This window comes from Myiozetetes cayanensis, unplaced genomic scaffold (genome assembly GCF_022539395.1).
Source record: "Myiozetetes cayanensis isolate MyiCay16 unplaced genomic scaffold, myiCay2020 scf1, whole genome shotgun sequence".
NCBI classification, from domain to species: Eukaryota; Metazoa; Chordata; class Aves; order Passeriformes; family Tyrannidae; genus Myiozetetes; species Myiozetetes cayanensis.
This window is the reverse complement of record NW_026086604.1, coordinates 69534613-69549461: the sequence shown is the minus strand read 5'-3', so window position 1 is coordinate 69549461 and position 14849 is coordinate 69534613. Positions and strand designations below refer to the sequence as shown.

Here is a 14849-nt window from a genome sequence, read left to right as displayed (position 1 = left end):
TTAGAGAGCCAGGAAAGCATGTTTTTATTGTCTTTCTTAGTGGTTTTGGGTGGGTGTTATTATTATTGTTATTTAGATGAACATAATGACATCTTTGAAAATTATGAATGTCAGTATTTAGCTGAAAAGGGCTTTGTCTCACTGTTCTTCATTCCTGGGAATTAGTCTCTGCATCCCAGGTGTGACACAGTTTCCTCAGTGGAAATTTTCCTGCATGAATTCTACTATCAAGTCCAATAATTCTGGTAATACTTAATTTTTTTATGCATGGTTATCTTTCTTTCCTCATAGCCCTCTATGTTTGAAATCCAGGATCCTAAGCATATTGTTCGTGTCACGTCTCTGGTACAGACACACATTCCAGAAGCCTTCTTGAAAGAGAACAGTGGGACTGAGCTGACCTACGTCATTCCAGAAAGGGCAGATAAGGCCTCTTTTAAAGGTCTTTTTCAAGCTTTAGATCAAAGCCTTCAGCATCTACATGTAACTGGCTATGGCATTTCTGACACAACTTTGGAAGAGGTACTTGTAGTTTTTCTATGTAATTACATTTACTGGGTTAGAGAATCTTTTGATAGCTTCCAGCTACTCTTGATTGATCTTTCATATTCCACAACAATTTCTTGTGAGCAGCATGTTTTCTAAAAAAAAAAAAAAAAGCCATCAAGCAAACACACAATCAAGCAAAATCTATACATTATAATTTTTCTTTGCTATTAATTTCAGCACGCTCTCTACTATGACATATTTCTTATTTCAAGAATCTGATGTGAAGACTGATGTAACCTGTGTAATTCTTAAATGTTTGTTTCCACATTAACTTAAGGGAAATTTCATGTGTCACTGATTTAGTGAGAAAAACTGTTGTCCTAAACTTGTAGCATCAGTTCAGTTCAGGGGGCTCTTTGGACGGAAAAAAACATTGCTGAGAATACTTTCTGATTTACAAGTTTTAAAGCTTAGGACTTGGCCAAACTGTGTGGTGAAGTATCTAAAGAACATTTTCTGTGTATATGGAGAGATAGAGACTTCCATATATGTGTACATGAACAGGTATACATACTTAAATATTATACACATGTATATGTGTACCAAATACACAGAGCAAGAGACTCTGTTATACATCTTCATCACTTCTGAATTTACCCCTATGTAAATTACCACATCAGTGAGAGGTTATTTCTCTTGGACTGTATTTATCCCATCTATAAATTCTAAATACCAAGTTTACCTGAACAACCACTGTTCAAGTACTCTATTATAGACCTTTAGAAAAAAAAAAAAATCACTTCTTCGAGTGATGATAGGAGACTAACGTCAGTTTTCATGGTTTACAAGTTTGATCAACATTTTACATAGTGCTATGAAGTAAAATACATTCATGCTATACAGTTCTATGGGGAAAGTCAAAAGTTTATTGAAAAGTTGTTTCTTATATAGAGTGATTAACATGCAGTAAGAAAGAATACTGTTCACTACCAAAATTTATAGATTTGGAGACAATCTAGATACTGAGAATACTTTTGGATCACATCCTCATGGAATAACATAGGACTTTCCAGAACTGACAAGTATAAAGTAAATGTGAAGTTGTCATTGATATTAGGAAGCGTCCAAGTGTGCTCAATCTACTGCTCAGTTGAGAGCTTGCTTTTAGCTGTTTTGTGAAGGGGAATTTTAAAAGCAGCTTTAAATGTGGTATTAGATATTAGTGTATCACTTTTCAGCTTGAAGATTTAATGAATTAGTTTGGGTTGATTTCTGTCACTTTGCATCTCATCATTAGTTGTTGTTACAGCCTCAGTTCTCCATTTCCTTATTGAAAGCTCTTTGCATTGGGAATTAAACGGATGACACATAATAGCACTGTTTATTCTATTCAAGGAATTCAATCTGGAAAAAAAGGACCTTGACTTCAAAGGAAGAAATATGTTATAAATTTTATTTTATCCTCTTTTTTTTGTTCTTTTATGCACTCACTCAATTATTCTTTTTTCAGTCTAAGGGACACTTGCACTCTCTAAAAAGCATACTTTCCAAGGGAACCTGGACTTCCATTCATATTTCAAAGGAATCAGTTCTGACACTTTCAATTCTCACTAGTATTATATTTGCTTCGTTTTAGGCTTTAGATATCTTTTCCAACCATTGTATCTGTGTATTTTGTAATGTTTGTAATCCAAAATGTTAACAGAACCAAAAGGAGGATAGAGGGGTGGTTAATTAAATTAAGTGTACACTGAGAGCTCTCTGGAGGATGCTGTATCACTTTCTGGCAGCTCTGGAGATTTTGAAGGTTATTGCTTTCTTGTTTTGCTTTGAGGAGAGAACAAAATGATTGAATATCTTCACAAAATAAGATATGTTAAAATGTGTTAATTGAGTACTACTTTCATTTCTCTTCCTTGAAATGACCTTAGAGTTTGCCTCCAAACTTTCCAGGGAAAGCCATATACCTCCTTGAAATATTTCTGCCCTGCCAAGAAAGACTTCAGGGTGCTGATGGATGAGAGGCTGGACATGATCTGTCAACGTGTGCTTGCAGCCCAGAAAGCCAATTGTATCCTGGACTGCATCAAAAGCAGCATGGGCAGCAGGTCGAGGGAGGGGATTCTGCCCCTCTACTCTGCTCTGTTGAGACTCCACTTGGAGCACTGCATCCAGCTCTGGGGTCCCAACACAGGAAACAACCTGTTGGAGCAAGTCCAGAGGAGGTACACCAAGATGATTAGAGGGATGGAGCACCTCTCTTGTGAGGAAATGCTGAGAGAGTTGGATTCGTTCAGCCTGCAGAGAAGAGTTTGGGGTGACCTAATAGTGACCTCCCAGTGCCTGAAGGGAGCCTACAAGAAAGAGAGAGAGGGACTTTTTACAAAAGCATGTAGTGACAGGACAAGGTGGAATGGCTTCTAACTGAAAGAGAGTAGGTTGAGATTGGATATTAGGAAGAAATTCTAGTCTGGGAGGGTGGTGAGGCACTGGAATGGGTTACCTGAAAAAGTTGTGGGTGCCCCATCCTTGGAAATGTTAAAGGCTAGGCTGGATGGAGTTCTGAGCAGCCTGGTCTTATGAAAGCTATCCTTGTCCATGACAGTGCTGTTGAAACTGTATATGGTCTTTAAGGTCCCTTCCAACCCAGGTGATTCAGTGATTCATATTTTGTGATTCAGTTGGTTCAGTTTTGTTTGGTTTGCTTGATAGAATTGGTGTGGAGAGCTATCAGAAAACAGCTCCAAGGCAATAAATTAGAATGTGGCTTTAGGTTGTCAGGATCTACCTCCAGGGTCTAATACAGAAATGTCAGTCCAGAAGTTTCTGGCCTTGCAGTTGTTAATGGCCAAAAGTGTGCCCTGAAAGTTGGCAGGTAACAAATGCAATCAATAACCACTGTTAAATGGCAATTATATTGACTAAGCAAAATATGGTTTTTGTAACAGTCAGACCTTAGCAAGTCAAGAAATATCTTTAAACAGCTATAAAGTACTTCACATTGACTGGTTTTTATTGTCTATTGTATAAGCTCCTTGGAAACAAGGAATATTTTGTTATAGCTGATATCAGGTTCTTTTGTGGGAAGAAATAAATGGTTTCTTAATGATTTCTGAAAGTTGCACTGTGGGTATAATCTAAGTCTTGCAGCTCAACTCAAACAGAGAGAAAAAGCAAGACTTTCATCAAGACAAAGAAAAACTTCATTGTACTTTTGCTGTTAATTGGAGATGCTCACAGTACCTGTACTTTCTGTTAATGTTTCTTTTCTTTCTTTTTATGTAAAGTTTTTAAATCACTATTTAAATTGCAGTTCAGATTAAGATGAGAAAATTTTAGTTTTGTTTTTCATTTTCACCCCAGAAGTGGGGTGTGTGTGAATGAGAATCACTATAAAACCTGTTCTAGGCTTCTGCAAGGCTAAGGGACTAAAAATGAAATGTCTGTCTATGAAATTTAAAGGGTTTTAAGTCGGTAGAACCATGAAACAGGATGAGGCAAGAAATAGTAGCTAGAACACAAATCTGTGTATATACCATTTACATAGATCTCTTGATCATAAAGTTGGTGAATTCTGCTGGGTTTTTATAATGTCAACTATGACTCCCTTCTGATGTGTGTTCCCCTGCTTAGGAAAATTCAATCCATTCAATTTCAATGTAGCGCAGATTTTTAGATTGTTGCTTTCATTAAAAAATAGTTTCATTTTTTTTCCATGATCATTTTAGGTAACAGGATCTTATCATCTTCACCCAGTTAGGGGATGCATGCTTATTGATTTGCTACAAAACACACATTGTTGACCAATCCTCTCTGTAGTATTAGTTTTACAGGACTTTGTTCATGTTAGCTGTGCCCAGTGATTGTATTGTCCTTTAAAGGTCTTTCAATAATATATTACTTTCAATGTCTTTCAATAATATATTTCAATAATATAACATATTATTGCCCATGTGCTTGCCCAAAATCTAGGGATACTTCCCTAGTGTCCCTAGACACTGTGTCTTCCCTAGATTCTGTAGATTCTCACTTCTGTAGGACTTTGTACATTAGATTTAGTTGTACTCTCATAATTAGAACTCTTGGTAGGAGTTCCGGCTGTGCCCACAGATTTCTAGCTGGAGCATCAGAATAGAGTTGAAGCTGTCCATATGTCCTTGGTAAAAACTGCAGTAAGTGAGTTCTAACACATACCACAGCTTAGGAGAATAAAAAGTCAGTCAAGGACAGACAGTCTATTGAAAAATCTTTGCAGATAATAGTGTGTATGGGTCAGCAGTTCTTTGCATAGGTGCTTTTGTATCATTTATTTCATTCCCCTTATCCCCAGGATCTCCAGCTTGACTAATTTTATAGTCGTATTCTATCAGGGTAGCTAGAGCAGTCACTACTAATTTCTCACAATCCGGATGTTTTGGGGTATATATATATATAGGGAAAATAGTTTTTAGAAAATGAATTCTAAATTACTTTTTTCTTATTTCATGAAAGGTGTTTCTGAAGCTGCTGCAGGACTCAGAGAAGATGCCCTGCGCTCCACAGGCAGCACACCTGGATCATAAAAATGGTACTGAATCAGTCTGTAAGTAAAAAAATTATGTACCTTCTGAAACAACTGCATTTAAAAAGATCACAAATGTAAATATAAGCATACACGATGTTCCTAAAGTTGAGGAATGCACAAGCAAATGGAGAATACTGCCTGCTACCATATGGTAGTTCCTTTTTTGTGTGTGTGCTATGACCTGCCTTGGGTAGTAGGTTTTTATGAGTCTGCTGTGATTTACCTCTATCACTTCACGGTCATCTTCCCACCCTTCTAGTACACATGCACAGTAGCATTTCTTCTCTACATCAGCATTAACTTACTGCTTCATACCAGTCCCTGTCAACTAATTGCTCTCTTTGTTTCTTACTGACAGTGGATAAGTATTGCTGAGAATACCAGAGATATAAAATCTATAAGCTACTAGAAAGGTGCATTTGTGTTCACCCATGTGCAAATGGAAAAAAAAAAAAAAAAGGCTGGTTCCCCTTATAGCAGAAGATCATTTGTCCTCTCCAGTGGCACACTATTTTAGCTTCCCATACATGTTTGTTTTAAAACAAATTCCTTGATTTTATTTTCCTGCCCTGCAAGCCTGGGAGGAGGTCCTTGCTAACATTTCTGAAAACTCAGGAAGCTTGTTCTTCTTTAAAAATTCTTCTGTAAGTCACTAATGTGATGCCATTGCTCAGCACAAGGCTCATGTTCTATTATGTCAGTGCCCATCAAGCTGATTAATATTTTCTCATTGTTCCTGGAGTTTTCATGCTTCTACACTCATATTTCTTTCTACTTGAAGATCAATATCTAGATTATAGTTTTCTTTCATTAGGTGTCAAACATTCTGTTCTATATGCAGTCCTTTTTGTTTTGTTTCTAGAGAATACAGGCACAGACATAGAGAAGTCCTGTTCTGTGGACCCTCAATGTTACAGTAACAGAAACAACAGTTTTGAGCCAAGCTTGCATTATTTGTTCAGATAAGTTCAACTGGATCTGCCAGTAATAAGTAATCATTGCCAAGAATCATGGCCTAAGGTGCCACCTTTTCTCACAAAGTACTAATTTGACTGGATGACTTTTTCTGGAGGGTCTTTTCACTGGGCTACTTCAGTCCCTGTCGAAGCAGTGAAGATGTAATTGCATCAAACTAAAACAAAACCTCACTAAGCAAATAAAATCACCACTCCTGTCAGTGGTGAGAATGAGACTTATGTTCAAAATAATTTTGAATATTCCTTTATTTTATAACAGTCACTTGTTTATTTTTTCTAGACACAGCTAGGACATCTGAACTAATTTCAAATCAAAACAGTCTGTCTTCTCCTTATGTAATTTTCATTAAAGAGTAAGATTTACAGTTCCTAAAGTATTGAAGACAGAGTATGTACTACCTAAGAACTTGATATACTTTCCTGTCTGTATTTCAAAACACATAAAATGATATTTGTTTAAGTTATTACATTAATAAAGAATCTAGCAATCGGAGACTGTATTTTTCAGTCTGATAAATTATAGCAAGAAAATGTGATGATAATGCCATTTCTTTGTGGATGAGAGTACTGGAAAATTGTCATTCATTGCAGATGAGTGTCATTCATCATTAAGGACAGTTGTGAAGTGTAGGCATAAGGGATCTGGGAAATGGTCATGAAAGGTATCCGTCATTGTCAAAGCTAACCAGAATACTCCATGGGCAATATCTTGACCTGTATAACTTTGTCTTTGAAAGCGGATTCAAAGGCAGTCAAACTTTCTGTTGTCAAAGTAGTCAAATGAATTTTCAAAACCCCCTAGAGCAAACAGCTGGGATTATTGAGGAGATCACAAGATGCTGCTGTTTGATTTGTAAAGGAATTTGGACTAGAGAGATGCTTTGACAAAGCACAGATCTGAGCACAAGTGGGGGTGTTAGCTATCCTTTACTGCTGATGAGCCCTTGAGGTGTCAGCATTGTGTAAAAACCAAAATGTTGTCTCTTGTCTCCCAGACTAGGAGATGTAGTGGAGAGGTATGTATGTTCTTAATGAACCTGCAGAAAATTAGTATATGATTTAGGCTGATGACCAATGCCAAGAACAGGCAAGAGACATCATTTCAGCAAAATATGACAGTATCTCACTGAAGTCAGAACTTTGATAATTTCTAGCTATGTTCTACAGTGTCTTTATGTATTCTGTCTGATTGGAATTAAATTACATTCCTTCATAGCTGCATCTGTGGTGCTGTGTTTTGGATTTTTGGCTGAAACAGTGTTGATAACACACCACTGTTTTGGCTATTGCTTAGCAGTATTTGCAGTGTCAAGACTTTATCTTTTTCCCCTTTGGTTCCCCCTTCCCTGCTGTAAGTAAGCTGAGGGTGAGCAGGAAGCTAGGAGGGAACATTACTTGGATAGCTGAGCCAAGTTGATCAGAGGGTTTTTCAGTGTCATCTAGTGCCATTCTCAGCAATAAAAACTGAAGGGAGGGTTTTTTTGAGGAGGTAGCCATTGACACCAGACTGGTGGAGCATGTCTACTTGTGGGAGGTGGTGCCTTTGCATCACCTGGGTTGGAGTTTATTTGTTTGTTTGCTTGTTTTGGGTTTACTTTCCTTTCCTTTTCCTTTACTGCTTATGCTAACTTTATCCTGACACACAATTTTTCTCACTTTCTCTCTTCCTATTCTCTTCCCCATCCTGCTGGAGGAGGGGGAGTGGAGGCGAGCAGCTGTGTGGTGCTTGGCTGCTGCTTAAGGTCAACACACCAAAATAATGTAAAATAAACTCAGAATTATTTGAACCTTTCTAAATGCAAATGTTAGAGGTAAGTAGACATCCATTAATTTAATTAATTGTAATAATTTTAATATTGGTAAATTTAAAGATACAAAGAACACCATGTAGTATCTAGTAGTTTGTTTCTTTTGTGGAAGACTTACTCAAAAGTTTTAGTTTTATTCCAATGAAAAGACCTCAAAATAAAATGCACCTTTTCTGTGAGAACAGTTAAAATTTTGTTTTTAAGTCAGGGAGGACTATGTGTGCAGACATAATACATGCATATATTAAAATACAGTCATGCATAATTAATTTCTACACAGCTGAAGCACATGATGGATGGTTATTGTTTTCTAATTGTACACAGAACATGCAGAAAAAAGGTTAGACTGAGCTTGCAATGACTCCTTGACAAGATCATCGGAGCCAAATAGCTTTGAGAAAATGTAGAAACCAACTCTATGGAGTCCAATAAAATTATCATAAACCACAACAGGCAGTATATGAACACAGATAATCAGGAGAGCTAAAACAAGTCCAAGTGGTGACTAGCAAACCATGGATAAACATCAAAGTATTCTGAACATATGCAAAAGCAATTAATAGGCCAGTGAGTGATCTCATTGGTCTCTCGTTCATTATTGCAGAATTAAGATGCTCAGATATTTTGCTGAAGAGGCAAATTAATTACTTTTGTAGCATTTAATGTCTTAGGAATGTTTGGGAGATACCAAATCTGGATCTAGTCTCTTCTGGCAGTAAAATACAGTTGGAATTTAAGATATAGAGAAACTAATAGTGCAGAAAACTCAAAATGGACAGAATTATATTTTTTCACACAGTGATACATAACATTTGAAATTTCTTGCCATATAATGTTATGGAGACCAAGCATGTAGTAACACGTTAAAAAAAGTCAGGGTGGTTATTAACGGATATATAATATGAATAGCTTTAGTAACAGAAGTGCTATTAAAGCTTTTATACCTTTGAATTTTTTGGGTAAGTTAGCCTCTGAAAGTGTTGGCATGGAAGCAGATTGATGCATAACTAGCTTTTATAATTTCTTAAACCTTTCTCTGAAGCAGCTGGTGTTAGCTCTTTTGAACAATATTGGGCAAAGTATTGTATTCCTCCTGTTACAATTTGTGAGATGAACAATATACAGTGCTTTTAAAGCACACCTAAAAGCTAATTTAATGAAGAAGTTGTAGCTGACAAAAAGCAGTCATTAATAGTGAAACCTCAAACTGAAGAGCTTTTGTGAATTTCCACTGGATTTCAACTCTGCCTTTTAGTTATCTTCATCACTGATACTGAAATAAACATAACCTTGGTGATGAAGTAAAAAGGCAACTGCTGAAAGGTGATGAGTAAGACCGGTCCTAAAGACAGTAAGGTAACTTGAAAAGCTGAATCCATTCTAAATAAACCCTGTTTTAATGAAGTCAAATCATGGGAAAATCTCTGTAATGGGGAGTAATATCCTGGAATACACTGACTCTGAGTCATCTACTAATCCTGGTGGAGAAGCATTTTAAGACAGCTAAGATGATTTATATTTGAGTTTAATATACAAAAGGACACAAAGAGGTCATTTTGACTATCAGTTCAAAATTGATGAGACTGAGGATGCAATACTTTGTACAATATTTTGGACACATTTTTAAGTTTGAATGTCTTTAAGGAGAAATTGAAAATTTAGAAAGTGAGCAGAGAAGAGTTAATGTTGTAGGTTGCCAGTGAAGTCCTTATAAAGACACTATCAGGGCTCAGTTAACATAGTTTATCAAAAAGAAGGTAGAGAAGTGGTTTACTTAAAAAGCCTAATTTTTTTTAATGCATGTAGAATACTGTCTGTTAAGGTATAGTTCTAACTTTTATACAGACAGAGGTCATAAATGGAATAAAGGAAGGAGAAAGTAAACAAATAGCTGGAATCTCAAGGTACTTCTCCTAGGGTTAATTAATAATTGGAGTTAGTCTACCCAGAGAAGTGTGTTGCCCCTCCTGGTGTATTTGACACAAGCCTGGGGCCTTTGCAGAAAATATGCTGCAGTAAAGTGTGTTATTGATTTCTGCAGATGGGTAGCAGAGTGGAATTTGATGTCTGTGGATAGGTAATCAAGTGGTTTCTTCTATTCTTATAGAGTATCTTTTCATCTATTATAACAAATTGAGTTCTCTGTAACTTCAAAGTAAGGGTTGTCAGAGTTTTTGTTGTAAAATGCTTGAAGTTATATTTTAACATGAGTTTTTAAATGGAACCCCATAAAAGGTTAGCATAAAAGGATCTAAAAATTATTTCCATGCTCCACCTTGCAAAGTATAATGATTTTTGAGAAGAAAACTGTGGACAAAAAGCATCAGTGTCTCTGTTTAGAAATGACTGCTGACATGAAGACTAGTAGTAAAATTTTCAAACTTTTGCTACCTACTGATAAGGAGAAAATACATCATATATTTCAGTCTTCTGGTAGTCTAATGGTATAGATAACACTAAAACTTAAATTCAGCACTAAACCCTGAAAAAGAAGTATCAAAATAGCTGGTCTAAAATCTTGGAGACATTATATTTTCCTTCAGCTTTTTTTACTATTGTTTTAGTTAGTTTCTTGCAGAAAATCTCATGATTCTAGCATATATTGAAAACATAATTTTGCCCCTTCAAAAATTTAGCTTTGTATTCCCCAACCACCAATTTAGTGGTTTTGCTTGTTCTTAGAACATCTCATTTTGAGTGGAAGATCTGCTTGAAGCAGTACACTGTGCTGTAGATATACCTTCAGACTTCAGTTAGTTAGAGACTTGAAATAGTAAGCTTCAGACCACTGAAAATGACTGAGGAAAGGTGCATTGCCCCATCTTATGATGATGATGACTATATATTGAATTTCTACATATCTCAAAGGCCTTCTAAACAGAAAGTTTTATTTGATAATAATGTCTCTGAACTCGTGCTGCCTTATGTAGATGTATGAGATTATGAAAATATTTTGAACCTGCTTTTTTCCCGACAATCTGCTTCCTTGCCTTTGTCATAATCTAGAATGTTTTTATGTTAGTTATAAGTAGTGCTCGCTTCAGAAATGAAACTGCTTGGAAGCTCATCCACTTTGCTCAGATATTTCTGAGCTCAGATATTCCTGAGATAAAGAATACAGATTGGGTGCATTAGGAATGCTTTATTTATCCAAAGGTAATGTCAGAATGTGAACACCCTTGACATCTTGAAAAACAAATGATCAAATAATCTCAGTCGGGTAACTCTTCTGTCTTGCCTATAAGCCTTTCTTTGATTTGTTCTCAACAACATATTTCTTCATACAGGATCTGTTTTCCCTCAAACTTGCTAGTGCTCCCTTCTGTGTGTGTCTCTCCCTCTACAACCTTTCCTTTGCCCTCCAGGAATTCCTGTTATTTTCTTTCAGTTCTTGCATTTTGTTGAGGCAGTTACATCAGCTGCAGACTGAAAAAAGGTATTGACGACCTGTATGATCTTTCATGGTATTTTTAAAATCTTATCTTTTAATGAAATATCCAGAAGCCTTGTTCTCCATTCCAAAGGACTGCTTGTCTTCCATTTCATGTTATAATGATTCCTAAGTAATTTAAAAGAACTCTTCCTCAGAGGATAAATGAGATCTGGCAGGCAGTATTCCAGTGTTCATTTACTGCTTTTGAGAATGATCTGAAAGCATGTTTTGCAGGTATTCCATTTTTTTCCACATTTTCAACATCTTCAAAAATCTGTATTCAGTGTATGGTTTATGTGATCATGTGTTCTCCAAAAAACAACTGCAATTTAAACAGCAGTGAGTTGCCTGGTATAACACTAATGTGACTTTTGCTGAACCTGTAGTAATTCTTCTTAACTTATACAGTGAACTTCATTTCTGCTTATGCTCTTTCTGCTGCTCAGCTGTAGGAGTTTTCCAAAGACAGCATTTACATCTCATGTTCTAGATAAACTAATTATTTCTCTCTGTCATAATATGGGGCTCACGTGTTGGAGGAAATATTCACTTTTAGATAATTAATACAGAGTCACACATAGGGTACCAGAAAAGATTTGTTGGTAATAGCTTTAGGTTTTACATGCAAAGTAAATTCTGGTGGTTTCTTGCCTTGTTTTAGCTTACAGGTCGAGTACCTGTTTTACAGGCTTTTTTTTAGGTGTGTCTGGGTCTGTATATGTTTGCATATTTTTACAGATGAAGATAGTATGAGTGTATGTACACACGTGCACAAAAACCTCTTTATATTCTACTTTTGCTTTACTAGTGCTGTTGCACCAGCAAATAAAGATGCTTTAACTTCAATTATGTAAGTAATGTAAATGAAAAATTTTTTAAAGAAATGCTTATCAAGGGTAAGGATACTTATTTTTCATTCTGAAATGGAACATTGCTTAGGGAAGGGGCTTCAGGGAATCTTCTTAACATCTTACTTGACCTAATGAGTAAATGCCATATGAATGTTGAAGGTGTGTTACACGTCTTAGTTGTGCTATTAAGTCTCTTTGAGGCTGGTGTTTCCACTTCAATCTAGATTTTCACCTATCTGGTGAATACTCAGAAGTATCTCCTTTTGTGAAATTCTCTCTGCTCTGCCGCTAAAATATTTCTTTTGTGTTACAAAATCTCATGAAGACTTTATTAATAATCACACATCTGTTTTCTCAATGCTAGCAACATTCTGCAGGACTACATGGTTTTCATTTCTCAAAACTAACAGAAAACCTGGTGTAGGAGTTACAGGGGCACATCCAAACTAGTTTCAGCATGAAGGGCAGTATACTGAGCAATCAGCACTTAGGACTGCCCTTCTTTTTGCCAACTCTTCATACGGTAGACTTATGCAGGTCACAAAGTGATACCTTGATAAGACTTGTATATTACACTGTTGCCAGTTAATTCCTCATTTGAAATATAAGTAGGTACTTCATGATGAGTAGACCTGCTGTTGGACTTTTGTATAGGTGGGAATTTTTAGCCATATAATTTTTGTTCTCTTCCTATCCGTCTCTTGATCTCTTTTGCAGTTTATGTAGGTTACCATATCCATTGGAGGCATTTGAAAAAATGAAGCAGTTGGCTCTGTTAATCAGGATTCTTGAAGCTGTTTAATACCACTATTTATGAGATACCAGAATGCCTGAGGAAAGAGATTATTCATCAAACACATTTTTCAATTGTTTGCTATAGCTGCACGTTTGAATAAAACATGCCTTCCGCAGAACTTTCAGTTTTGGATTGTGCACAAACTTTGATATGATTTTATTATTAATAGAATAACTCATAATAGAGGTAGTGTCAAAATACTTTTGATTATTATTAGTCTAAAAATATTCTTTATTGCTGTTACTTCAATATTTTAGACCAAGTACTTTGTTCGTATTAAGGTAATACTTGCACAAGTTCTAAGAGTTAAAGTGGCTCAGAATGTCCTTGTCTATCAGGGTGAAATCTGTGCCCTGCTGAAAGGGTTTGCTCCATTTGCTGTCTGAGTTTTCTCTGAGTGATTCCAGGAGGCTTGTTCCAGAGTGCTGTATACAGTGTCTCTAAAGGCCACTCACTGAGCATGACAGAAGTCATCTGCAGTGCAAAGCTGGACAGCTGCTACTTACAAGTCCCCTTTCTGGGAAGCAAGTCACCAGTGGGAAGTACTTGAGAACACCTGATTTGAATATATAGTTCTTTTGACCCTTGCTACATGTAATCTGTCTAGTTTGAAAATGCTTCCTTGCATTGTCTCACCCGTAGTGTTATGGGCTGTGGTAGAGAGAACATTTAGATTTTATTGCTGTCCTGCTCCTTAAGTCATTTTTCACCAAACACAGCAAAAGTGGGTTTTAGCCCTATTGTCTGCATTGGATTCGATCTTTAAATGTTGTAACCTGAATCTACAGGTTGAATTCAGCAGGTTGAAATCTAACAGCTTTCTGAGTATTGATTTACACTTCTAGAAAGAAAAGGTACCAGCCTCAGTAAGTGTGCTGCTTATTGTAATGAGAGGGTTTATTTTAGTGCAGGAGACATATCTGATGGTTGTTTGGCTGTGCATACACAAATGTATTCTTTCTCTTGGCCAAGTCTGAGATCAGCATATAGATACATATGAAATCAGTTTGGATTTTTTTTTTTTCCAATTCTGATAGACTGTTCTTCTCCTCTACTTTCGTACTTTTAAAGGCTACAGAGAGAAGGGCAAATAGGCTTCCATTTTGTAGCTATGGTTTTGTGACTGTTTTTCAATTCTTTCTTCACTTGCCCCCTCCTATATATAGCAATTCATTGCAGGTGCATCACTGCAGGGGAGATAGTACTACAATAAAAGGATATCTATTTGGAAAATTATCTCCTGGGAAATTAAATTAGCATAGTTGTAAATGTTGCAAGTTAATAATGCAGAAACTTAGAATCAGAGACTCAGGGTTCCCAACACTGCAGTAATTTTCCTTTCCAAGGCATAATAGGAATCTGTCCACCTGGCTGAACATATGCCTTTTATTTTGTTTGTTTGTTTGTTTGTTTTTGTTTCCAAAGAATATTCCTATCTCATAATGATGAAGGTGCCCTGGCCATAATGGAGTTCACCACACAAATCTTGGTGTTTAGTTCCAGGTTCTTTTTCACTTTAAGCTGGCAAAAGTCCCAACTAAAATGTAGAGATGAGATATAAATCAAGGCAAAGTGGAAGAAAACATGGAAATGTAAGCACAGAGATTGTTTTAGGCATCACAGCTGTAGAATTATTTGAAACCCTCTATTTATGAATTATGGGAACAACGCATTCAGCAATGTGTCCTCCTCTTCCATCAGGCCCAGACTAGGTTAGGTAGCCATTCATCTGATCATCTTGGCTGTCAGTGTAACACCCCTGTTTGGTTCTCCATGGTGTCTGTAGGGTGATGGGTAGGAAGGCAGCACCATTTTTCCCCGTTTCTTTATGGTCATGCACTATTTGTGTGCTTATGACTGAAGAAGGCAAGAAAACAGACTATTTTGTACTAGAAAATTCATTCCCTTCACTGAAAGTTATTACAGTGGTT

General features: G+C 36.4%; 1 protein-coding gene across 1 annotated transcript in view; it reads left to right on the top strand.

Moving 5' to 3' along the window:
- The window catches only part of ABCA13 (ATP binding cassette subfamily A member 13), a 169800-nt gene that overhangs the window by 75362 nt on the left and 79589 nt on the right, over positions 1-14849 (top strand). Inside the window, 2 exon segments of the mRNA XM_050329993.1 lie at positions 292-522; positions 4981-5071. Coding sequence (XP_050185950.1) covers positions 292-522; positions 4981-5071 — 322 coding nt within the window.